General features: G+C 44.0%; 2 protein-coding genes and 1 pseudogene across 6 annotated transcripts in view; 2 read left to right on the top strand and 1 right to left on the bottom strand.

Moving 5' to 3' along the window:
- Rtn4 (reticulon 4) overlaps nt 1-6,931 on the top strand; it is a 54,191-nt gene extending 47,260 nt beyond the window's left edge. The window contains 4 exon segments of the mRNA XM_028891560.2: nt 4,944-5,013; nt 5,446-5,492; nt 5,664-5,722; nt 6,004-6,931. Of these exon segments, the coding sequence (XP_028747393.1) occupies nt 4,944-5,013; nt 5,446-5,492; nt 5,664-5,722; nt 6,004-6,046 (219 nt within the window). The 3' untranslated portion in view covers nt 6,047-6,931.
- LOC114708327 lies at nt 1,878-3,440 on the top strand (annotated as a pseudogene).
- Eml6 (EMAP like 6) overlaps nt 6,511-25,740 on the bottom strand; it is a 268,175-nt gene continuing 248,945 nt past the window's right edge. For all 5 annotated transcript variants that reach the window (XM_028891555.2, XM_037208907.1, XM_028891557.2 and 2 more), the window contains 12 exons: nt 24,325-24,423; nt 23,280-23,453; nt 19,567-19,775; nt 17,782-17,939; nt 17,174-17,288; nt 15,602-15,790; nt 13,993-14,165; nt 13,450-13,612; nt 11,756-11,859; nt 10,942-11,095; nt 10,399-10,499; nt 6,511-8,808 (listed from right to left, as the gene is read on the bottom strand). In XM_028891555.2, the coding sequence (XP_028747388.1) occupies nt 8,784-8,808; nt 10,399-10,499; nt 10,942-11,095; nt 11,756-11,859; nt 13,450-13,612; nt 13,993-14,165; nt 15,602-15,790; nt 17,174-17,288; nt 17,782-17,939; nt 19,567-19,775; nt 23,280-23,453; nt 24,325-24,423 (1,664 nt within the window). In that variant the 3' untranslated portion in view covers nt 6,511-8,783. The remainder of the gene's footprint in view (nt 8,809-10,398; nt 10,500-10,941; nt 11,096-11,755; nt 11,860-13,449; nt 13,613-13,992; nt 14,166-15,601; nt 15,791-17,173; nt 17,289-17,781; nt 17,940-19,566; nt 19,776-23,279; nt 23,454-24,324; nt 24,424-25,740) is intronic.

Genomic DNA, 25,740 nt, shown 5'->3' with positions numbered 1-25,740 from the left:
GTAAGGCCCTGGAATGACTAAGCATCTTGCCAGCCAGTGCATGCACGGTCATGGAGTTGGGGGGGGGGGGGGGCGGGGAGGGCTAGGAATTCTATCAGTTTAAGTACAGTGAAATGATGAGTCAAGAGTCTAACTGATTGTAATATTCAAGAAAAACAAATCTCATTTTTTTATAATAGACAAGCTCTGTAGCTTTGATAGAACAGCTTTTAAAGAAACACTTGAAAACAATTTATCTAATTCCCTGTCTTCATAAGAGTCAGCTGTCTTTGGTGTCCTCAGATGATAGAATGTACACTTTTAGATTCTAGGTCATAATTAATTACTTGTATTTGAAACCTTCCTCCAAAATTGAAAAATTTAGAGCCACTCTTGCAAACACATGACAACACCCCCTCTCCGTTTTCCACTTCCTTTAAATTCCTTTTCTCCCTTTCCTCCAGTTTGAGGGAAGAGTTGATTTCAGCTGTCATCAAAGAAATGATCAAATTCCAGGGCGCTGAAGTCAGCACCTGAGATGAACTGGCAACCTAAGTGTGCCTGGTCAACTCTAGGTATTGACTTGGTCAAAAAGAAATAGGGCATGTTGTTACAGATTCCTCTCTTTAACTTCGTGCCTGATTGTTCCATTCATTTTACTCCTGAAATAATAAGCTTTTTAGTCCTAGACAATATTTCCAGGTACCCACAAAATGATCAGTAATCCACTTTCAGGTCAAAGAGTATGGGCTAAATCACCGTAGAAATACTTCCTAATCCATTCATAATGTAGCTCAGACATAAACATTTTAAGCCTTACTCATTTTTTTTTTTTTTTTTTTTTTTTTTTTTTTTTTTTGGTTTTTCGAGACAGGTTTCTCTGTGTAGCTTTGTGCTCTCTGGAACTCACTTGGTAGCCAGTGGCTCGAACTCACAGAGTCTCTGCTCTGCTCCGAGTGCTGGGATTAAAGGCGTGCGCCACCACCGCCCGGCGCCTTACTCATTTTTAAACATTGGGTCTTACACTGCTTTAGTGTTGCCCAGGCTAGGCTGGCTCTGAGCTTCTGTTTCTGCTGCTAGAGCCACAGATGGGTGTTAGAGGTGTGTATCACCTGGTACTGTGACAGTGGTGTTCTTACCCAGTTAAGGGTTAGTTCAGTTTTTGTGATTAAGGAGCTTTGGGGAGAGCTCTTGTTTTAAAAGTTATATTTTATATAAATTTACCCGGGAAGGTGAAGGAGCTGGAGTTTTCATTCTCTGAAGTTCTGATTTAATTTCTCTGGGAACACTGAATGGAGGATGGCTGTTTAGAAAGTTGTGCTATAAAACCCTGTTTGTCCCTACCTCCAGTTTTAAAAGAAAAGTATATCATACCTGCTGGTGTATGTCATCTTTGGCCCCCTAGAGGGAAGCTTAACGAAGTTCCTATCTTATAAGTCAGGCATGTGCATGTGGGTGTGTGGTGTGCATGTCTTCGTGTGCCGTGTAGTGGTCAAAGGACAATCTGGTGTTGGTTCTTACCTTCTATTGTTAATCCCACCAGTTGAGAATAAGACCACCACCACAGTTTAAAGCCAAGTTTGAAGCAAGCTTTAATCAAATTCTGGCCAGGTCCATGCCTGTGTTCCCAGGAAATGAACCCAAGTCATGTTTTGCAAGGGCTTAAAAAGGAAGAACCCATAATGCACCACATTTCCCATGAGATCCAGTTGGGAGCAATATATCCTGATGTACTTCCTGTTCACATACCTCCCACCCACATGGGATCAAGCACATGCAGATGGGGAGTGAACACATGTGGCTTGTTACCCCCCATAAAGAACAGCCTCCAGCATTTCAGGAACTATCTGTCTTTGGGCAAGGGGCTTGCAGATCAAAGGCATTTTTGTTTCATGGATCTTTTAGGCACAGTAATTAAAACTTAAAATGTAACTTTGGCTCTCACACTACCTCATTTTATTTTATTGCTGTTTGCTGTGTGCACTGAGTTACTGGCTCAGAAGCTCTGGGGTTCTGGATCCTGAGAAGAAGGATGAGGTCAGAGAACCACCTGATCTCGAACAAGGGAATCCCTTTGACACACCAAATCCAAGAGATTGTTGTTTAGTAGGGACTAAGAGCGGGCATTTTCAGTGGGCTCTTACATGTGTCTGTAGCATGGCTACAGGGAAAGATGTGGGGGACAGTGATGAATGAAAATAGTTCTGTGGCTCTACTGTAAACTTGCTCAAGTGCACAAGTTATATTTAGTTTCTGGAAGCTATAAAGCTGTGAAAGGGGAAAGATGTGCTAGTAGAGTCATCCTTCAAACCTTTCTACCAGAAGTTCTGCAACCGTGGCTAAAAATGGGAAGAATTTCAAACTTTAATTTCAGTTATGAGTACCTGACATTTTCTACTTGGAGATTAGAGTGTTGTTCTTTGTAGAATTAATGGTGGTTTTAGGCATTGAAAAGATCTTTTAATCTGTAGTAAGTGTGCTTATGAGAATTTGAATACCACTCCTTTTGTTGAGTGAGTACATGGAAAAAGATATTCTTTAGATCAAGAGTAGGGAACTAGCAGTAAAAGAGGCACGATGTGGTTTTCAGTTTGCCATGCCTACCAAGAATATGTCTGACCCATGGAGGCCCAACCAAGTACTGAGCTATGAGCCTAGGCTGAGCGAGTGTAACCCGATGCTGGAATCTGCTCTGCGTGAGGCATAACCTTGAGCACTGCAGCCTCGTGTGTAAGCTGAAGTGGTGTGCTTGGGTTACTGTCTACTGTGCCTTCCTTTGTCGGCTTCTGCCAACTTTTGGAGCTCGGAGGACATTAAGCACATGATGAGTAGCTTCCTGCTCGCAATCTGCAATGGAGACGTCATTTGCAGAATCCTCCGCCTGTGACTCCCTCATGGTGATGTCACCTAGAGGGCTTGGGTCCTGGACTCCAGCCCACCCCTTCTCTGTGGCCTAACCCTTGGCTGCCTCTATCCTGCCCTCAGCTGTTGTCTTAAATTTGCCTGAATGTGGTCACTGGGCTCCCAGCAGGATGGAGGGAAGCTGGTCCTCTCGATGGGGTTCTGCTTCTGCTTTCACACAGGGGAGGAAACTGGAGGCTTCCCTTTCACCCCTTCTCCCCGGCCACTGTTAGGCCACTGTTCATGTCTGTAAGTGCAGGTACTCATTTTCTGTTGAAACCAGTTGACAGAAAAATTTTCACTGCCTGGGATCCAAGAGTGGTGGTGTCCATTTTTAAAAAGTTCAAAACAGCAAGCAAAAAACAATATGAGATGGATACCTTATGGGCCCCATAAACCCATTATTATTATGTGGCTCTGTGAAAAGTTGCCAATTCCAGCTTTAGTTAATGGAGGAGCTTACTAACTTTACTCTTCATCAATACTGTTGTTACATATACATAAATCATCACCATAGGGGCTGGAGAGCTGGCTCACTGGCTAAGGGCACTCGCAGAGGACCTAAGTTCAGTTTCCAGCACCCTTATGGCACCTAACAACTGTCTATAACTCCAGTTACAGGGGGATCTGACATCCTCCATGGGCACCAGAAGGCCTCACATGGACATAACATGAGCAAAACCCTCACACACATAAATTTTTTTTAAAAGTCACCATAGATGGTGGTATCATGGTAATATGTTTGTCATCTCCTAAATCAGTCACAACAGCTGCGGGACACAGCAGAAAGCTTTGCATTAGGGAATGTAACAACTCAAGGGTTTTCCTCTTTATGATGTAAACAAGTGGCCAGGGATGTATTACCTGCAGTAGTTAAAGTGGATGGGAACATTTCTGGGCATGCTCCAGAAGTGTAATTTCCCACCATGAAGTGTAAGCCAACGACAGAGGAAAGGATACATCCTTTCTTATATCCTGTATTATTATTAATATATTAATACAGAAATGTATCCCTGAAGGTGCCCACCTTTCTTTGTGGTTACCAAAAGTGCTGATCATGAATGCTGCATAAAATTTAGACTAGCTTAGTGCCTGGCTTGAAGAACTGCTTTAAACATGTCAGTGAGCTGTATGATATTGCAAGTTTTAGAAATGAAAGAAAACTTTACAATCTTGTCGAGCCATTCATGAATAAAGTGTGTGTGTGTGTGTGTGTGTGTGTGTGTAAAATAGTTATCAAAATGAAATTGTGTTTTAGCAGCAAAGCCTTTACAGACTATTTCATTTGCTGTTTTATTTTTTAAATCTTAAATGGGCCAGATTATTAAAAAAAAGTACAGTTTAGTTTATTATAACCTCTGGCCCCTGGAGGAAACAGTGAAACCTATATTGCTGTAGTTGGACACTAGGCAACTTAGTAACCTTTCTGTGCTTCAGTGTCTAAGTGCTGAGGTGATAAATAGATGAAGTTAAGAGGGATAAATGAGTTTGTTGCGTCCAGCACCTTAATGTTTGGTAAGTAAAGGCAGTTAAGGGAATAGTGATCAATTACATTAATTAAATGTTTAAGTCAGTTACATTAGATAAAAGTAGTATAAAAGTTTGAAATGTCCCTTCCCCCTAGGTTAATTGTGGTCCTCAAACACCTGAAACTTAGCACTTCTTGCTCCATTGCTTATGCCTGCTATTTTGGTGTCTGAATTACTTAGTTTGTGTATTTTCTCAAGCATCTTCAGCATGTCAGTCAGTAGTTAATGTTCAGTGCTTTGTTGTTGTTCCTATTGGAAAGCTAGACAGTGACTAGAGGTGGAGAGATGAGCAGGGTGTCCCTGCCCCACGGTTTCTGGTGTTGAAGAAAACAGTTCTTCTCTTAGCATGTATTCCAGTCAAATCCAAATTCTGGTCTAATTAGGATTCTGAATTAAGACTGGTAACAGCCTAAGTGAATATTTGTATGACTTGGTTTTCAAGGTCTATGCCTTGTTAGATTGGCATTTAGATGGATAATTTTTTGGGAAAGTTCACTTGAATTTTGCTTATCATGGGCTCTTGTTTGCTTACAGTTCGCAGTGTTGATGTGGGTGTTTACTTATGTTGGTGCCTTGTTCAATGGTCTGACACTGCTGATTTTAGGTAAGTCTACAAAAAGATTGAAAAGTACTTAGAGATATTTTGGTAGAAATTATCCTTATTGGAAGAAAAAAGAATATAAATTTGAGGTTGTGAGGTCTTTAAGTAGCTGATACTGATTGATACTGTTTTATTGAAATGCTATGTTCCTGAAGACTATTCCAGCTAACAGTGACAGACCCACCTTACCTGATGGTACACTCCTGAGTTTAAATGGGATACATGTATTCTATAAGGTTTGTGAGATGTGATTTGAAGCTAAGTATAGTTCCTCAGCTGCGCTCCTGTCCTCCACACCTGCAGGAGAATGTGAGCACATACACAGGCCTTAGGAGCACTGCCTAGTTGTCTTGATTACTGTTGGCTTGATCGTTTGATGTTTACTCCCAGAATGATACCAGTCTTTTTTTTTAAGTTGTGTATTTGCTTTTTCAGCTCTGATTTCACTCTTCAGTATTCCTGTTATTTATGAACGACATCAGGTAATTTCTTAACTATCACTTGCAGAACATAAAGCGCTCACCCTTACTATGTAGGACTTACAAAAGAGCTAGTTTCCAAACCTGGTCTTAAGCCTTTAATTTTTTGGTATGTAGTAGTGTTTGATGTTCTTTGGCGCTGGTAACTTTGTAATGATTTATTCTCTTTCTTAGGCGCAGATAGATCATTATCTAGGACTTGCAAATAAGAGTGTTAAAGAGGCCATGGCCAAGTAAGTACACCCTGCGACTTCTTTACCAAGGGCGAGGGCAGCATTCTCCTGCACACCTGAGTCAGTTCAGCATTGACAGAATGCTCCTCCTAAGTGCCAGCATTAATTCTACATTTGCCTTTTTTTTAAAAAATACATTGTTGATACCTACATTGTGAGGCAAAGATGGAAAAATATACTTTGTATTTTGGTAGCTTTAGGATTCTCTAAATAATACACCACATAGCATGTTTTAAATAAGCAGAAAACAAACAAAAATTGACATTTTCCTTTATTTATAGAATCCAAGCAAAAATCCCTGGATTGAAGCGCAAAGCAGAATGAAAACACCCCAGAGAGCAGGAGTTCATCTTTCAAGGGACACTCATTTGACGGTGGGCGGGGGAGGGTCAGGGCGAGCCTTGGCGGCGGTGCAGCTTCAGCTCTTTATTTTTAGCAGTGCACTGTTTGAGGAAAAATTACCTGTCTTGACTTCCTGTGTTTATCATCTTAGGTATTGTAAGCTGCTATGTATGGATTTAAATTGTAATCATACTTGTTTTTCCTGTATGAAGCACTGGTGAATAAAGTGGGCTGAGAAAGCGATACATTACGTTTTATTGCAAGTAGTCTTGCTGTATTTGGGAAGTTACAAGAAGGTGAAACTGAAAAAAAAACTTCACAGTGTACTGTGTTTGGTTGGTGTAAATTGATTTTTCACTGAAATGTTTAGACAAGATCAATACTGCTAAAGCAGGAATGAAAACGCTGTCTTTATGGTATGTTCTAGGTGTATTGTGAACTTACTGTTATATTGCCAATATAAGTAAATAGAAACATAATCTATATATAGTGTTTCACAAGCTTAGATCTTTACCTTCCAGCTGCCCCACAGTGCTTGACCTCTGAGTCAGTGATAGTGTAGTCTCAAGCACATAAACTAGGAAGAGAATGTATTTCTAGGAGCACTACCATCTGTTTTCAAGAAAACAACACAGAACTCCAGCATAACATCATTGCAAAGACTTACCGTAGAGTTAATTCTGTCACAGATTCTGATTCTGTGGACTGAATTAATGCTTCCAAATGTTTGCAGTTATCAAACATTGTTATGCAAGAAATCATAAAATGAAGACTTACACCATTGTGGTTTAAGCTGTACTGAATTATCTGTGGAATGCATTGTGAATTGTAAAAGCAAAGTATCAATAAAGCTTATTATAGACTTCATGTGTCTAGTGTTTTGGTTTTATGAATGTGCACCACGACACAGTGGTAGGCTATTTAGAGTGAATGATATGCTTTTAGAAAGGTTTCAGTTCATGAAACAGTAAAGAACAAAGAACATTTACATAGTGAAATTTATTTGACCCATAACAAAAGGTTTTAAATTCTTTTATACTTTGACTGAAAATAAACTCATGCACCAATATTTTAACAATACAGTGCAAGATTTATGAATATACATAAAATCACACCACAAGCTTTACAAATGAGACTTTCAGAAGTCTTTATAACACACACTATTGCTCTTCAAATATAGTCTTCAAATATACATGTACATATATCACTGATGAATCTGGTGTCCATCCACATGGTTATTTAAATGCAAGATCTGGTCAGAATGAAAAGTCAGTAGTGCAAGATAGGCAGACACGGTCATCACTCAGCATCACCAGTTACAGGAAACAGAATTAGGACTGCATAAGGACTCTACTGGAGGCCCAACAACCTACTAGTGGATTACTGTAAGGCATTAATAAATTGGCATGTAAAATAGCTTAATGAGTAGTCTAATCCTTTTAGAATGTGGAAGCGCTTCTGTGGTAAATGTTAATAATCTATTCTTTAACTGAAAATGCTTCATTTCACTCTTGCTCTAAATTGACAACTGCAGATAGCTAGTAACTCAATGTCCAGAATTTTAGAGACTAGAAGAACTCTGTGGCATGTGTACTCAGTGATCTCAATCCATACCAGCCTTTTCCAGTGATTGCCCTCTGTGTAACAGAACTGAGGGACTTTCAGTTAATATTGTCCAAGTCATATTCTGTCCTACAACTGACTGAAGAAATTTAAGTACTCCTTGAAATTGGGAATTTGTTAGAGATTTTTTTTTAAATCTAGATTTAGTCTGCATTGATTATCTGAAACAAAAGGAGCCAAGCCATCCCTACCCAAGGGTATAAACCAAATGTAGCCTTTTTTAGCAAAACAAATCAGCTCACTCACTTGGACATACTGGAGATCCCCCACTTGCCCTTTTACATTTTGTAGAAGTTGTTTTGTTGGAAGGATTTAGGTTAGGTTGTGTATTTGGCACTAACATAAAATGCAGACTACTTCCCACAGAATTGGAGTTCCTCTGCTGCTCACCTTCCTTATAATCACTTTCTCTGAGCAGGTAACTGATACCTTTAGAAACTCTAGACATACACACAGGACAAGTGACGGAGTCTGCTAATCCCGTAGCCCTCCTCAGTTTTGAAGTTTTAGCACCATGTGTAGACAGGAGACGACGTGGGAGGTGAGGCAGCAGCCCACACAACTGGGAACTTTCAAGGCACTTAATGTATATAAAACTGCAAATGAAACTTTAAAAAATTGTTTTTAAACTTGTTTATACATGGCTCATTTGGTTTTGAAAGCTAAATGTGGCAAACAAGCTATCTATTTCTGTACTTAAGTGCTTCCAACTTATACTGTCATGTCCAGTGAACATTCTTGAAATATATAGAAAAAGAATAGCAAAACACCTTTGTAAAAGTCTTAATGCAAATTAAAAGCTACATATTGGTTAGGGTAACTGAGGCTGTAAATTTCATGGGCTACATTATCAGGATTTCTTTGTTAGTGTAGTTACTTAAGTATAGGTTTTAGTCTCCAGAACAAAGGCAAACAGTCTTAATATTGTAGGACTTGACTTTCCTTCTTGACATCCCCATCTTGCAAAGTCCAAATTGTGAGACAGTCCTACAACCTCACTGGCATCCAGAGTTTGTGTGTCCCACAGCAGTTGGTGTTGAGGAGGCACCTCTGCACGGCCCGGGGAGAAGCAGTGTAGTGCACGAAGTTCTGGTGTTCACAGACATCGCCATACAAATACACTGGAAAGCAGACCAGACATTTTTGTGTGTTGTAATTTTGCCAGGTGTCCAAACACAGTCTTGCCAAGTGCTTGAGATTTCAAACTGTAAGCCAGGGTCTCGCCACCTACCGTAGTCTCCTCCTTCCAGTTACCATGTTTATTTATTTTTTTCAGATTTGTTTTGGGGACAGGGTTTCACTATGTAGTCTGAGGATTAGAGGTGTGAGCACCATGTCTGGCTTACAGCTCTTTTAGAGTTCTCTGATGTATCTGTTTTTTGCTCCTTTTGCTGCTGTGAGCATTTGTGCAGAATGAAGTCACTGGGGACTTTGGCAGACTTCACACTATCTGTCCTGTTGATACTGAAGAGGTTTTATCAGTGCCATTTAAATGAAGCCCCTTTTATATGGTATACAAACCTTATGTTTAGTAAACAAGTCACCTTGTATTTCCTGCACTGGGGTGGCCAGCTCATTTAGGTCTTGTAGTCCCAGCTTGTTCTGTTTGCCAGTATTGTTTTGAATGGGTATTAATAGTCCAAAGGAACTGGTGTCAGTACTATCTATCCCAAGCATTAGAAGTACCTACAATAGCTGTCACAGTGAGCTAGAGATGACTCTGTAGGCCATCACAATGCACTGTGCTCTTATAGGTACCTCTTAATTTAGTGCATGTGCGTGCACATGTGTAAGCACTGCAGCATGAGTGTGGAAGTCAGGTCAATTTTCAGGGGTGGATTCTCTGCATCTGGATCACTGAGGTTGAACTCGGGTCATCAGACTACGCAGCAAACACCTTTATCCTGCCAGCCATGTTTTGCTTCTTTATCCCCTCCCCCTGATAAATAAAACCATATTTGTAATAAAGCCTTTCAATATGTCAAAATTGAGTTATGATAGGATGACCTGGTCCTGTCCCTCCATATGCCACAAAACTCTATTCTACTTCAGAAACGAGAGGCTCCAGACCCGTGAGTCAGGTTGGAAAGGGTTTCTTCCAAAACAGTAGCTTCCTAGCCATGCTTCATGTAGAATAACCTACCCGCTTCACCATGAAGTCAAAAGCTGCCTTGGCTGTCCATCCAAACAGCTTGTTGGAGTTGTGCTACTGACTGGGCCTAGACCTAGTCACCTTCCATTCTTCTGTCAACTGAAGGCCAGCACTTGCCTCAGTTGTTTCTTAGTGTCACTAATATTTTTAAATGTCTCTTGGCTATAGTGATGCATCTAAAAGATATTAGCACAGACTAAAGGACACATGGATGAAGGTTGATTTTTAAATTGATTCTCAGTGATTGTTTCTACTGAAGTTAGCCATTCTAGATTTCTTACCTTTTTGGCTCCTTACTCCCAGCAGTGTTCAGAATAGTTATCACATGACCCGAGCTCAACAATCCCAGGACAGTACTAATGGGGACACAGGTCTGTCAAAATTTGTTGAGAACCCCAACAACAGCCTATAAGAAGTTCTTTTAAGAACTCACAGAATTTCCTTTTTACTGCCCTACATCAGACCCTTCCTGTGTCCCTGGCAGAGCCTGACCCACAGGACACCTGAACTAGACAGACAATCAGGCCCGAGGAGCCAATCAAATTAATTGGGGTACTACCTGCAGTCGTCTCCTCCAGTGCTGACCACATACTTGTCATCATAAGAGAAACGGATGTTTGTCACATGAGCTGAGTGACCAAAGTAACGTTTATGCTTGGCCTGTGAGAAAAAGCAAATGGAGTGCCTGTTATTTCCAATAACTTGTCAAGTTACTGATCCATCAGGTTCCCTACTCCCAGAAACCCCTGCAGCTCTGTCTGGACAAGGAGTTGATGGGAAGAGTACCTGCTGTGGCCTTGCAGTGTCCCTTCCTCTTAGGGCTACAGATTTTGCTCTTGATACCCAAGCTCAAGAAATTCTAACTGCAACCACAGCACTTCCAGGGTACATCTGCCAGCCAGCCTTTTGCTGATTTCCCTGCCTCATTCTTTCCTTCATGGCCTTTTTGTCCACCCACCATCTATCTAGTTTCTAGGGCTATATCTCCAGAGGGACATTAAAACACCAGCCAAATCTCCACAGGGCTGGATCCATGATAATTCTGATGGCCATTAATATGTGCAGATTCCTTAGACTACAGGGGCTACTCAGGAAGACTCACAAATTTTTCTGTGCATGGAAAATCAAAGAGCTTCACTAGCCCAAAATCGTCTCCTGTGACAATGTTCAAGCCGGCATGGGTCACACAAGCACAGTTGACATCGGCCTTGTCTGCATTTCGTGGCCAGATTCCAATGACTTCATCTCCTAGAACACTGTTCCAAGAGGGAAAGGTGTTAGGAAGATGTGACAGAATTCCCTAGGGTCGTTGTCCCCTCCTAGGGTAAGAAGTAGGAATTCTACACGATTTGGTCGTGTGGCAGCCATGGCTGTCATGAACAGCCATCCCCAGCCCTGGCGCATTTTCACCACCTTGCGCTGCTCCTTCTCGGTCCCCGTCCCCTACACTCGAGAAAGAAAAGTTGATCCCCATCTTTGATTTTTTCTTCTTCTTCTTTCTCTATAGTCCTACTGAATATATGTATGCTGGCAAGGGCAGGACTCCTGACTGGACTGTTGTCCCTTGTCCTGAGTAGAGCAGGCATTGTTTCTTTGCTCAACAACAGTTCTAGTCCCCAACCCCTACCCTTGTGCATTCCTTCTCCAGTTACTGGAAGCTTCATTGTTACCAGGCTTGATCAGAACATTTGAACTTTCTGAATGGAGCTTGGGGTTGGTATGAATGATTAGAAAGAAGAATTGATGGCAAAGCACGGATCAGATAAAGCCATATCCTAAGCCAGTGTCCATCAGCTTTCATGGTCACCCCCAGCCCCAAGAAAAGACAGTTTCATCTCAGCTCTTCCTATCATGGCCATCACAAAACCAGAGGCAGAGGTAGGACTTCTTCCTCAAGTAGAATTCTCTTCAGTCACCTTGTCCAGGAAGCCCAGGTGATCTTCTCAATGACCATGGCTTCAGTTACCTGCTTCCCCAGGGGAACCTCATGCACCTGGCGCTTATAGGCTCCTGTTGACACCTGCAAGTGGAGAGGAACCACATTCATCTGCTTCCTCAGTCCCACAAGGCCCTTTGCCTGTCTTCCTGAACACTACTTCAGCCCCAACATTGAAACCCAAACTCCGGGCTACAAAGCCTGGACGCTCACTGCCCATGCTAAAGTTCATAGGGTGGGATATCTTCTACCACCCCCCACCAACCCCACCCCACCCCCGTTTCCCAAAGTCCTGACACATTGGTCCTTCAAATGTGACTGCATATCAGTAACCTGGAAACTTGTTGGAAACACGAATTTTTGGCCCAGCTTGTCAAATCAAATCAAACCCTATGAGGGTGGGCCAAGCAGTTTTTTAACAGCCTCCAGGTGATTCCAATACACACAAAATCCCTGTTCTTGGAGAATGAAGGCACAAAAGGCAAATTTTATTGTAGGCAGTGTCTGACAGACCTGCCCTACAGGAAACTGGCCACTGTTTTTCACATTAAAGGACATTTGCCAGCGTCTTTGACTCCTCTCTTATTTAGAGGATGCCTCTAAATAAGCCACCCAGGTTTTTCTTCTGTTCTCCGAATGAACCTAAGTCTTTCTCACCTCAGGGTTTCAATGCAGATGGCTTGGAACAGAAATCCCACCCCATAACTCCTACACAACGTACAGACTTGACCTAAGCAGGACCTGACACCTCTTCAGGGGCTGCTGGCACCCTTCACTTGCCTCTTCAGCACAGAAGCATGACATTTATGATTTAATATTTGCCTTCTCTGAGGAAGTGCGAGCTCCAGGAGACGTAATAAACACATTGTATCCATCCCAAAGCCCACCTAGCCTAATGCTTTGTTTGATAAGTTTGAAAAGTGACTGCATTCCTCTCTCCTTTCATAGTGAATATCCAACTCTAGGCCCCCAAATGCTGAATACTGAAGGCACTTTTGTTTTCAGCCATAAGTTCCAAAGGTAGGACCCCTTGGTCTTGCCTTACTGGTCAGCTGTGCTGGGCTGTCCAGCCCACTCCAGTATGCAGCAGCATAAACAATAACAAGCTCAGTGCAGCCCTAGAGAACTAGAAATTAGAAAGGTTTTTAAAAATTAATATTGTTTATGAATACATGTATGCATGTGTGTACATGCATGCACATGCCTGCTGTGGTGCATGTATGTAGGTCAGAGGGCAAATTGTGGGAATCAAGTATCTCCTTCCATCACGTGGGACAGGAGAGGGTTTGAGCTTGGTTGTCGGGCTTAGCTGCAGGCATCTACCTAGCCTCAAAAATTAGGAAATTTTGTTCAAAGGCTGGTGAAAGTAGGTTAAAGATGACTAGGGATATGTTCCCTGCTATGCATTTTTTTGTTTTTGTTTCTTACTAAAGAATGGTTACATATATAAGGTACACACATATATATGTATATATGTACACACACACACACACACACACACACACACAAATTATCCAAGCCTCTGTTTCTACATTTATAAAACAGGGAGAAAGGAACAGCTCTTGGAAATTGCCTGTGATGGATAAATTAGTATGTTGCCAGCACTCGAATCACAGGAGCACTGTTTTGCTTGTTCTTCTTGGTTGCCCCTGAAACAATTAGCTGGAAGCATACCTGAATGAATTTGCTGTCTGCAGAAAAGTCCATCTGAATAACAAAGCTTGGGATGTCTTTGCAGTAGCCAATGCGGTTCAAACTTGTTCCCTGAGTGAGGTCATAGAAGTCAACTGTGTGCTCAGAAGAGCCCACAGCTAAGAATCTGTTGTCTGGGCTGATTCTAGGGAAAAACAAAAATCAAGAGCATGGTCCATGAGGAGGCTCTTTGGGGCTGCTGAGGCACAAGGCAGATCTGGACACACAAAGACTGGGGTCAACATTGTCCCAAGCCCAAAGATAAGATGAGCCTCCCAACCCACATGTGGCTGACGTCTCCCCAGGTTCTGTGAAATTACACATTTTCTGAACCTAATCCCACAGGGGGGAAATGGTGGTATGCAGCCTATTGTAAAACGACAGGTCCTTTTACCATCTTATGTCAAAATGACCCTCGTATAGCTGGCTGTGGAAGCAACCCTTTCAACTCAGTTCAGTGTATCTATGCCCTGCTCACACCACCACCAAAAGGACCCTTCTGGCTCGGACCACTCATGTATATACCTGATATCTTGGATGGCAGATTTCCGGTCTCGTTTTTTCCCCCAAACTTTTAGGCTGTTCACCAGCAAGATGACAAACTCTCCATTCTTCATGCCAATGGCCACCATCTCCCCATCCGGGCTATAGGCTGCACACCTAGCTGCATGGCCCAGGCTCACCTTGTTTAGCAGTTTCTGCATGGATATAAAGAATTGTCTGAGCCCTCAGCACCTGTTACGTCACCATAACTTTACATTGAGCACTGTAGTTCTGTGTTCTAATTACCCAGCTTTGTCATGCCAACTACAGACAGCAGATGACGAGTGACTTCACCTACTGAAACAGGCCGGACCCAGCCCTTAGGCTTTGTCAGGGAAAGAATGTGAACTTCAGCATGTGAGCTCAGCTCTTGAAATGGGTTCTCACTTTCCAGTTGGGTATTCTTGTGTACATTGCTGCCCATACAGAAGTGACACTGACATCAGTCTTGGAAAATTTTCTAAGTGTTAACAATAGCATACAGGAAGCATCTAGTAGATAGTAGGTTTTCAGTGAGTGAAAGCTGCTTTTGATACCTTAAATAGCTTAAAAACTAAATGAGTATAATGCATGCTTTTACATGTCTGCTCTTTGACCTTACACTAAAGATGTGACCAAACATTTCTTAGCCATTTTGAAACAGAATTTTGGTGTTCTGGGTTGGATAAGCCTCAGTAATCTTTTTCTTGATATTTTACATTTTTCACCCCAGATGAACTTTAAAGTTGCTTTCCCAAACTTCCTGGGACCTGATGGGAACATTTGACATTCTCAAATATATCTCTTCCCTTCTCTCCCTCTCCCTTTTCCTTTCATAAAAAGATAGCAATTCTCAATTCAATTATTCCAGAATATCAACATCTAGGGCTCAGTAGAGTGCTTGCCTAATATCCATGAAGCCTTGGTTTGAGCCCCAGAACTGCATCACAGTGCATACCTGCATTCCCAGCACTGGAGAAGTGGAGGCAGGAGAGTCAGGAGGGTCAGTGTCTTCTCTACTACATACTGAGTTCAAGGCCAGCCTGTGCTATGAGACACCATCTCAACACAAGTGTACCTAGACAGATGAACAGCTGAAAGGGCAGATGAGATATGGGGGGGACTTTTATTAGTAGACTTTCTAACAGTGCTGATCCAGCATACCCCTATCTCTGGCTTTGCACAGGCCCTCTCTGCTCTAACCACTATAGACACATGAGCCAGACAGAGTTGTTGTGGAATAATCTTTTTGTACACTGTGAAAATGTGTCTTTGCCAAGGTGCTTTCTTTTTTGGTTTAATAAAAAGCTAAATGGCCATTAGCTAGGCAGGAGGTATAGGTGGGACAGCCAGACACAGAGGCACTGGGGAAAGAAAGGTAGGGTCACCAGGAGACACAGGGAGCAAGACATGCTAGAGGACAGGTAAAGCCATGAGCCATGAGGCAATACATAAATAAACAGAAACGGGTTAATTTAAGTTGTAAGAGCTAGTTAGTAACAAGCCTAAGCTATGGCTGAGCTTTTATAATTAATAAGTCTCCATGCCATTATTGGGGAGCCGATGGTATCAATGAAAAACATCAACTACACAGAGTAGGCAGGCCCCTTACCTTGTCAGCCAGGTCCCAGATCCTTGCTGTGCCATCATTGCTGGCTGAGATGAAGATGTCCTTAGACGGGTGTGTGGCTAGGCCCCAGATCTCCCCCTCCATATGTCCATCAATCAAGATGTTTGAAGCAGCATTTTTTTCACCAACTTCAATTATTTCACCATCTTTGGTTCCTACTAAAATTTTTCCCTGTTATAATAAAATACTATTAGAAAAAGAACTGTATGAGCCCACTCATTTGAGGTACTCAAAATGACCCAATTCACAGGACACAAAGGGGCAGGAGGGAGGGTGAAGGGGGGGTGGTGTTTAATAAAAAATTAAAGAGGTGGGTTTTAATAAGAATATTTGAATACTACTGTGTCTATGCATTGTACATAAAATGGTTAAAATGGTAAGTTTTATGTGTTTTGCCACAGTTTAAAAAATAATTAAGCCAGGAGGTGGTCTTTTCCCAGCACTTGGGAGGCAGAGGCAGGCAGATCTCTGAGTTTGAGGCCAGCCTGGCCTACAGAGTGAGATCCAGGACAGCCAGGGCTACACAGAGAAACCTTGTCTTGAAAAACCACACACACAAAATGATGATGATAATGATGATGATGATAAATTCAAAAGCACTGTTAGTGGAACTCTATGTTGGAATTAAAATCGAAAGAGCTGAGAGGTGACTTTTTAAGGACTAACCACCTATTAGCAGTCTCCTCTCCCTTTTCACTTTGCCTTTTCTAGCAGCTACATTGGGTTTGAGCTTTAGCAGCGGCCTCTGTTGGCCTCTGCTAGAACATCCCAAGGGCCATAAGCTCCCTATAGAGCGAGGCAGCCAATACTAGTTCTTAGACAACTCCAACTTTTTTTTAATTATTTTTTTCATATAATATATTTTGGTCATATTCTTTCCCCTTCCACTGAACAGAGATGTAAGCTGGACAAATACCCTGCCCACACCTCACATAATCGTGCTTCCAAATGATTGTCGCTTAGCTCTTAAGAACATGGGGTTTGCAGTTAGGGTTGCCTTTCTTGCTGAGAATGTCTTAGAAAGCAGATCCTTAAGCTGAGGAGCAGCTCAGAGATGAACACGGGAAATTAAACAGTGAGGCTCCTTTTCAGGCATCCAGGTGGAATTTTAAATACATTAAAAAGGAAAATACTGGGCGTGGCCACGTCTCCTGACATTCCCATTCTGCAGCTCAGCCAAATGAGCTGAGAATTAATGACCTTGAAGCAGATGGTTCAGTGGCCCTGATTCCCTTCCGGTATCAGAACCCTATGCGTGTGATTTGGCATCATTCAGCTTATGAGAATGAATGGTGTTTGTAGTGACTGTGGCTGACTTCCTGTCAGGTGGACAGAAAATACCCTCTCAATCCCCCTGGTGCAGGTTCTGGACACAGGTTTGGAGACACCCCTAGCCTTCCTGGACTCCTGGGCAGAGTATAATTTACACCCTGGGGTTTAAGGCTTGAACAAACACTGGGAGAAGGAAAGCCTGCTGGGAACACCACCCCCACCCCTGTCTCTTTTCTCAGCTCAGCCTGGAGGTGTCACTCCCACAGGGCCAGCCATACTCACTTTGCCGCGGCACACAGACCGCACACACTCCACCAGCTGCCCTGTCTCCAACTGGAAAGCCCGACAGCGCTTCATCTCCTGGTCCCACAACTTTACAGCCCCTCCTTCTTTAGTCCTAAAAAAGGCATAAAGAGGCATTCACCCATTCCCTCAAGACTTCCCTTCCTGGCCCCCTCAGCACCAGCCACTGATGGCATGGCCACCCAGGCCCAGCAGGATGGACCCTCCATGATCGCCCCCCTCTTAGGTCCTGCAGATGTCCTAAATGGCCGTCAGATGTGGGTCTCTGGAGGAAAGCCAGCCATGTTTTCATTAGCCTACTAATAGTGTCTCACAGGTCCTGCCCTCTCGCTGCCATCCTCTTCCTCCCTACTATAAGAGCTCCTGTGGTGGCACCAGCAAGAGCAGAGTCACCACAGCTTTCTGAGAAGGACCTCCCAAGCTTTAGCCACTATTGGCCTTCCCTGCTTCCCAAGACCTTGGCTCTCTTGCAGAGATGGCAGTCTGATCTAACACAGAAAAGATAGGACACCACAAAATGACAGATGCTTCTGTCATTTTGCCCCAAGATAGTAGCAAACAAGTCCCCAAGATGGACCTTTACTTACGGCCGTTCTTTTCCGCCTGTCACAATGAGCCCATCCCGGAGGGTGGTGTACATTGTGAAAACAGGGCCTGTGTGAGCCTTGGCCACTAGCCGGATGAGGAAGTGCTCCTTCCACACATAGACATCTCCATTGATGGCACCGGTGAAAGTGAGGTTGTTCTGTAAAACAAAGGGACACCCTGGGAACCAGGAACATGCTTAAGGGTCCCTTCTCAGCCGCTGGCTCCTTTTTTTGTTTAAAATTATTTTATTATTTTTAATTATACGTGTGTGTGTGTGTGTGTGTGTGTGTGTGTGTGTGTGTGTGTGTCCATGCATATGAGTATAGGTACCCACAGAGGCCAGAGGCATTGGATGCCATAGAGCCAGAGTTATAGGCAGTCATGGGATACTCAAGTCGGGTGCTGGGAATCGAACTCAGGTCCTCTGCAAGAGCAGTGAATGCTCTTAGCCACTGAAGGGTCTCTCCAGCTACACTGGCTCCTTTGCTGAGAGGACTAGCCATGCATTGTCAGTCTGACCTGCATTAAGCTAAACATTTGCAGAGAACCGGAAGAACACGAGAGGTCACCTGGCTTTGCAATTGATTTGCTAACTGGTTTGAACATCTTTGTATTCCTTCTGTGTGCACCTCTGCAGCATCAGCACAAGAGAGGCCACAGTCGGGGAAGGGCCAACCCCAGCCATGGAGGAAACACACCTGGGGTTCACCTGGGAAGTGGACACATTGCACTGGAGCTGCCTTACATGTGCCAGATGAAGTTTGCACTGGCTGGGGGATTTGTGGAGCAGGAGGGCCAGGAAGAAAAAGACTACTCCCTGAGGGTGGAAAGTATTCCCAGCATTCTTAGCGGTTGCTTAAGCAGGGTCTGCTCTGGTGTCACCTGCCCTGGGTAGTAACCTACACCTTGATGGTTAATCACTGTCAGTTTGGATGGATTAAAATTTGTTATGAAAATCCACTTTCCATGTGTCTATTTCTAGAAAGGGCAACTGCAAAGGGAAAAGTTGCATGTGGGTGGCACTATCCCAATTTCCGGGGACTCAGACTGAATAAGAAGGAGCCAGTGCGCTGAGCAGCAGCATTGTCTCTGCCTCCTGACCATGGGCGCCATGTGACAGCTGTCTCAGCTCTATCATGTTGCTGCTGTCATGATGATCTGATCTTAACCCACGAGCCAAAATAAATCCTTGCTTAACTTGCTCTCCTCAGCTATTTTTTCATGGCAATGAGAAAAGTAACTAATACTTTTTGACTCAACATTTGAAAACAAAAAAATGGGTAAAAATGTAGTCAATTGAGGGACTGAGGAGATAGTTCAGTCAGTGAGCACTTGCCTTGCAAGAATGAGGGCCTGGGTTCAAGCCCCTGAACCTACACTTTAAAAAGCCTGGTGTACCAGTCTGTGCTCATAACCTCAGTGTTGGAGACAGGAGACAGGCAGATCCCTGAGGATCACTGGCCACCTGATCTAGCCTAATTAGCAGGGTTCAGGTTCAGTGACAGATTGCCTCAAAGGTGGTAACTGGTTCCTAATGAACAACACCCAAGGCTGACCTTTGGTATCCACACATCCACCAGCATACTGACAAACACATGTACACAGTTCAGTCCACCCCTTATGGATGCTAAGGATGGGGACACTGATTACTAAGGAGCCACTTGTAAGGGACAATGTGGAAGTGGCTTTCTTGTTGACTTGGGCTTCTTGGCCAACCCCCCCCCCACCCCCCGCCCCCCATACCCTTCAGGGCCCTCTCCGAGAAAGCATCTGCTTGAACTTACAGCACCAAAAGCCACGGACAACATTGTCTGCATCTTGGCAGCTTCCATGGATCCGATGACCCCTTTCTTGTACAGCAGAGCACTTCCAGCCAGGGTCCAGAACTTCATGTGTTTGACCCCAACAGATACAAACTGTGTGTCTGAGTCGGGGCGAAATTCTACCACAAATATACGCTCTAGGTGACCCCCTCGGCTGGCAACCTTGGTACCTGTGTGGGTGACAGAGTCTAATGAGGCTAGTCTTTCTGCCATGCATGGGGAAAGCAGGAATAACAGCCTAGGTCAGCTTTCCATCCACTCAGAACGCAGGTCAGAATTCCTTCTTTAACTGCATCCCTCTCAGACACCATCCCAAGAATTTTCCAGAGAAAATTAACAGAACCCCCACCCCAAAGTCCATGACAAGAGGAAATGACTGTGGCCCATTATATGGAAGCTTCCTACTATATCTTCCTTCTCCCAAATCAGCACTATTTACCCCCAGGATGCTCCGCCCTCCCAGGGTCACTGGGAGCTGAGATTCTTCAGACAACTTTTTTTTTTTTGTTTTTCGAGACAGGGTTTCTCTGCGTAGCTTTGCGCCTTTCCTGGAGCTCACTTGGTAGCCCAGGCTGGCCTCGAACTCACAGAGATCCGCCTGGCTCTGCCTCCCGAGTGCTGGGATTAAAGGCGTGCGCCACCACTACCCGGCCTCTTCAGACAACTTTTATTTTCTTATTTCTATCCATGATTCCTGCATTCATTTTCTTTAACCTCAATATCCTTTTTCAGTTCATGCATTTTATGTTTAAATTTTTACTTTTTATATTTAGTTTCTAGCTTTTCTTATATTCTAAATGTCTCCCGTGTCTCACTTAGCCTTCGTCTTGAGTTTTGATTCCATTTGTAGAGCGTCTTTGAACATCTTCACCTCTGCTCTGCCCTCAGGTTCCTCGCTGTAATCGGTATAACAATCATTCTAGCCACGAAGGTGCTTCGAGAAGCCAGAGAATTGGTGCAGGCGGGAAGTGTGTGGCCATACTCCACACTCAGAACTAATTTTGGCATTCATCTGGATCCTTTTAAAACCTTTGTTTCTATTCCTTTTGCCTGCATTTTAAGACTCTTCTTACTCTTTTAAACTTTTTAAGTTTAAATTTTTATTTTAAATTTGTTACTTTTTCTTTAAGGCTCTTCCTACATCCTCCAGTTTTGGTTCCAGCTTCTTCTCCCCCCTTTATTATTTATCGACATCTTTTTCTTTTCCTCTCTGTGCATTTGCTCATCTGTTTTTCATGTTGCTCTACAGGAGAGTGGTGGTTGTTGTGGTGGTGGGTTTTGAAGGAAGCTGGCCCTGTAGCTCCAGACACTCCACAAGGAAAGCTTTTTCTGGGGAGGCTGCATCAGGAGAGCCCTCTACCCCACATGCTGACCAGACGCTCTGTGCAACAGAACCCTCGCAGTGGTAAGGGATCTCATTACCGGGGACTTTAAAACCATGGACACCCAGACCATAAACTATGTCTGACAGCAAAAAACAGGAGGGGAGAAGAGTGTTTGCAACTCTTGCGAGAGTCGAGGTGAGCATTAAATAAAGGCCAATGTATCATCGTAAGCAGACACTCCTGTCTCCAGTCAACAGGTGGACAATAGAAGCAGCAGTATACGTGACCAACAAGAGATGCAAAGATCAACCTCACCAGCTTTGGAGGAAATGCAAAATTGTAACGAGAATCATATTCAAGCCACTGGGTTTCTTCTCTTATTTTAATCTCATGGGTATTTTTCCACTGTGGAGACACTGAATTGGCTTCTAGTCTGTTCAGAACAAGTTAAATAGACATATATAGGATCTGAAACATGCATTGTATATAGTAAATATATTTATTATTCATATACATTCCCTCCAAAATGATCCACTAACCATACAGGAATGCACAATGTGCTCTTCAGTGATAATACAAATGTATATAAACCTCCCTCAATATGTGCTATTTATATAAAGGCAGGACTTGAAGAAGAAAAAAAGCCCAACACACTAGAGAAAGGAAGAGTCCAGTCAACCATGAAGAGGGCATCTGCTTAGAACCCTCCATGCAGGCTGGTTCCAGCTAACACAAGGAGAGGACACTCCACACTTCTCTCCTCCGGGGAGCTAGTTTAAAGAGGAGACTATTTGGGAGCTAGTGGAAACCAGTGACTTTCTAGTCCTTGCTGCCTTGGGAGGTCAGAAGAGCAGGCTCTGCCTGGAAGGACAATCGGGAAGGTGAGGAGCCATGGGTTCACTTTTCTCTCAGGACCTGGGACTAGAGTCAACAGCTTGAGAAAAAAGGGCACCTGGAACACAACTCTGCCCCAGAAAGAGAGAACTCTATGGAAAGAGCTAACAGGCATGGGCTTCTTGGGAAGTGACAGGCTGTGTCCTTGGAGATCTCCATGCAGATGGAAGGAAGCCCGCTGGGGAAGCACTGGAGGACTTCTGTGGGATGGACCTGGGTGGCTAGAAGATGTCCCTAGCCCTTCCAATTCTGGGATGTGTTGAGGCTGCAAGGTATGATGCTCCATTTCTCATCTGTACCATCTAGTTGATCCACTGACCACCCTGTATCATAAGCAACTGATTGCATCCCAGAGAGATGGGCTGTGGGGACTTGGACACAATGAACTGTAAACAATATGACAGTGTGGTTTTCTAGAAACACTGTGGGTCTAGCTGGCTCCCAGTGCAGTGTAAGGAGACTTTGCTCTTAACATTTGTCTTAACATTGGCCACTCTTAACTGGGGCTCAGGAAAGATGGGAACATTTCTCAAAATGTATACACCTCTTTAAAGTTATGCTTCACACCCCTTCCATGAGAAGATGAGGAGACAATGGGACTCTGGAGTCCTAGACTGGAGAACTGCCACTTCGCTACTTGCCAGCTCAGTGTGTCCCAGATACCAGCTGCAGATAGACCTCATTAATGCCCTTACTAATTGGATCTGCTTTTGCCAAGGCTGACCTGAGCATATACTCAGAAAATGGCATATTTTTAATTGTAAGACAATTACAAATTTAGTAGCAGCTGGTGTGCATGTGTGTGTGAGTGCGTGTGTGCATGCATTAGGGGTAGATATGAAAGAAATTCATTAACTATACTATAAGCCAGTGGTTGTCAACCTTCCTAAAGCCTTAACCCTTTAATGCAGTTCCGAATGTTGTGGTGACTCCCAACCATAAAATTATTTTCATTGCTACTTCGTAACTGTAATTTTGTTACTGTTGTGAATCATAGTGTAAGTATCTGTGTTTCCTGGTGGTCTTAGGTGACCCCTGTGAAAGGGCTGAGACCAACAGGTTGAGAACCGCTGCTATAAACAGTGATTAAGGTGACTTCTCATTTCAGAAGCATTAAAGCCCAAATTACACTAACAGCTGGAATTTGCTTTCAGTGACCATTAGACTCCAGTTCTAATAACAAGGTGGCCAGATAAAACAGCTGGAGCAGAATCCAGAGGCCAAAAGGAACCACGAAGACAAGGGGGTCTGGGGAGGAAGGTGGTGATGGCAGAGAGGGGACAGTCCTGTCTCTGTGGCCAGTGTTAGTGCTTTCCCAGCATACCCACAGGCCCTTTACTAGCTACCATGGTGCCGGAGCAGCCTCCAGCTGGCCATGGCACAGCTGAGAGGGCTTGCCTGGAAGCCACTCCACAGGGCGGCCCTGGAGAAGGAACACGCAGCCCAGCTTGTTACCTTCTTGCCACCGCCAGACGGTGATGGTGTGCTCTGGATCCACGCCCACAGACACCAGGAGCTTCCCAGTTGCGCTGAAGTTGACATAGTTCACCCCCTTGGAGTGGAAGCAGCGCAGCATGGAGAGGGTGTGTTTGGTCACGGCGTCCCAGACGTGAACCGAGGGTGTTGTCCCTGAGTGCGGGAGAAATGACAGAGACGGTGGCGCCTCAGTGTTCAGGGTCTCAGCTACTGGGCATAAGAGACGTCTAGCATGGCCTGGCCAAAGAAAGGCATTAAGGAACTTGCTACCAAAGGCAGAGCATTCGGACGTTTACATCTGACATACTTGAGGAAGATTTTATTCAAAGGAAACTGGTGAGGATGGATTTGTATCTGCAGCACAACCAGCAAGCGATACACTGACATGACCTTGCTGTGCAGATTTGAACTATTTGCAGTTGGGACAGCCTCACTTGTGTTTTCCATGGCGTCACCTGCAATAGTGGGCAGTGGCAATGAAAAATAATGGCGGTGAGTCATGTTTTTAAGAGTGCCGCACTCAACCCCAGTGAAGCAGACTCCAAATGGACATGGCTTTGATGAAAACAAGCAAGGGACTTTGTAAGAACCGCCTCTGACAGTTCCTTGACAAAGTAAAAACAAATATAAGGATAAGTTTTCACAATTGTGGCTGGCGGCTTCTCAGGGAACCGAAGAGCCAGGCACACACGCTGAACCACAGTCTTGCCAAGCACTCATCAGGCTCCAAGACATGGGACTCACTTACACCTGGGGTCCAGTTCACACGGAATAGGACCATCTGTTTATTTAACTATCAGGCCTTGGTCTGCTTTTATGGTCCCTCGGAATCTCTAGTCAATACATGTATCAACTCAAGTTACACAGACATATTTGGAGACTCAGAAGGAAAAAAAAAAACTCCAAACAAAACAAACAATTGAGACATCAGCCAGAAAGGGTCTCAGTCACCCCCTCTCTAGAAAGTGCTAGTGTTGGTAGGCCAGTGCCCTGTACAGCCGCAAGAGCCAGTGGGGAGCCCTACCTATCTGGCTGGTAGCCACCACATTTCTGTATTTTGGGTGCTGGTTCACTGTGAGGCAGAGGATGTCATCTGTGTGCTCCAGGTAGAAGCTCTGGCTGCCTAGGAGAGAGGAATCATGGAAGGTGAGTAGTGGGATCTAAGGCTTTCCACAGCTATCACAAAGCTGAATAGGGAATCTGGAAATGCCTTAGAAAAGATTATGTTTTTAGAAAACCCAAATTATCATTTTCAGAATTGTCCTTGGGGATGGGGGGACCTTTTTAAAAAGTTCACATGTTCTGATGTGGATCTGGAAGGACAAACCACACCCATCCCTATTAGAACCACAGTCTATCTCAGCCTTTCCCACTGCCTGTGCAGACACAGCACACGGATCAGGCACACGTGCTTTCAGAGACTAAAATGATGAAGTTCAAGTTCCCTCCTCCCCATGGCACAGGAGCAGTGTTTTCTCAACATCCACCTCTGACCTGAAAGACGTGCTGCCAACAATGATGCTGACGGTAACGCTGCAGTGAGCAGTGGCACCGTGTGGCACAAAGTGGCACCAGAGAAAGTACCCGTGGGGTCGCTGCTAATAGGAACCTGCCCACCTGGGAGCCTGGACGGCACAGCCCAGCTTTATCCCCAAGTCAACATATTTCACAAGAAGTGGAAGGAGGGGTAGGAAATACTTCACCATCTACTGCAGTAAATGGGTTTCCTGACTTTCCAAAGAGCCTTTTAAAATCCACTCAAATGCCTAGGGACAGATTGGGGAGTGGTAGCGTTGATAAATATGGGAATATAGCATAGTGCTCTTAAAAAAATGGCATGTATCTAAAAAAATTGAGAAAACACGCAAAGTCTCAAAGCCAAAGGGAGAAAAATAAAAATAACCCATTGATAGTACTCTCCAAACATGAACTACACGGACCGAACAAGGAACATGCTGTATGAAGCCAGTAAGATACAGTGCGATACATCTGATCTGGTAGTGAGCACATGAATGTGGTCTGTTGCACATTTTCTGTTTGAAATGTTTCCTGTTAAAGCTTTATTTCTTGATTGAATTCACGGCTAGAGAGCACTGAGTATCTCTGCTAATAACACACTCTGTGTGATATTGCCGAGCCAAGCAGGCTGGGCCCTGGTGCACACCGCTGATTCTAATACTCAGGACCACCATGTGTTTGAGAGATGGAAACCGGTTCCCTTTGCTTTGCTCTTAATTTTGGTCTCTGCCTTGTTCCTCATTTCTCTGCTTCCACCCCTCTTCTCCCCAGCCTGTCTCCCCTCTCACCACAGAGGGGCTGACAGAAGCACAGGTAGCTCCCCTCCAGTGCCTACACCATGGTCAAACCAGGCTGAGGCCAGAGAGGCAGGAGGCCTGGACCCAAGAGCTGAGTGAGCACTCTGAGGACTGAAGGACACCAG

This window comes from Peromyscus leucopus, chromosome 10, assembly GCF_004664715.2.
Source record: "Peromyscus leucopus breed LL Stock chromosome 10, UCI_PerLeu_2.1, whole genome shotgun sequence".
Taxonomy (NCBI): Eukaryota; Metazoa; Chordata; class Mammalia; order Rodentia; family Cricetidae; genus Peromyscus; species Peromyscus leucopus.
Note: the sequence above shows the minus strand (reverse complement) of the source record. Positions and strands in the feature narration are given on the sequence as shown.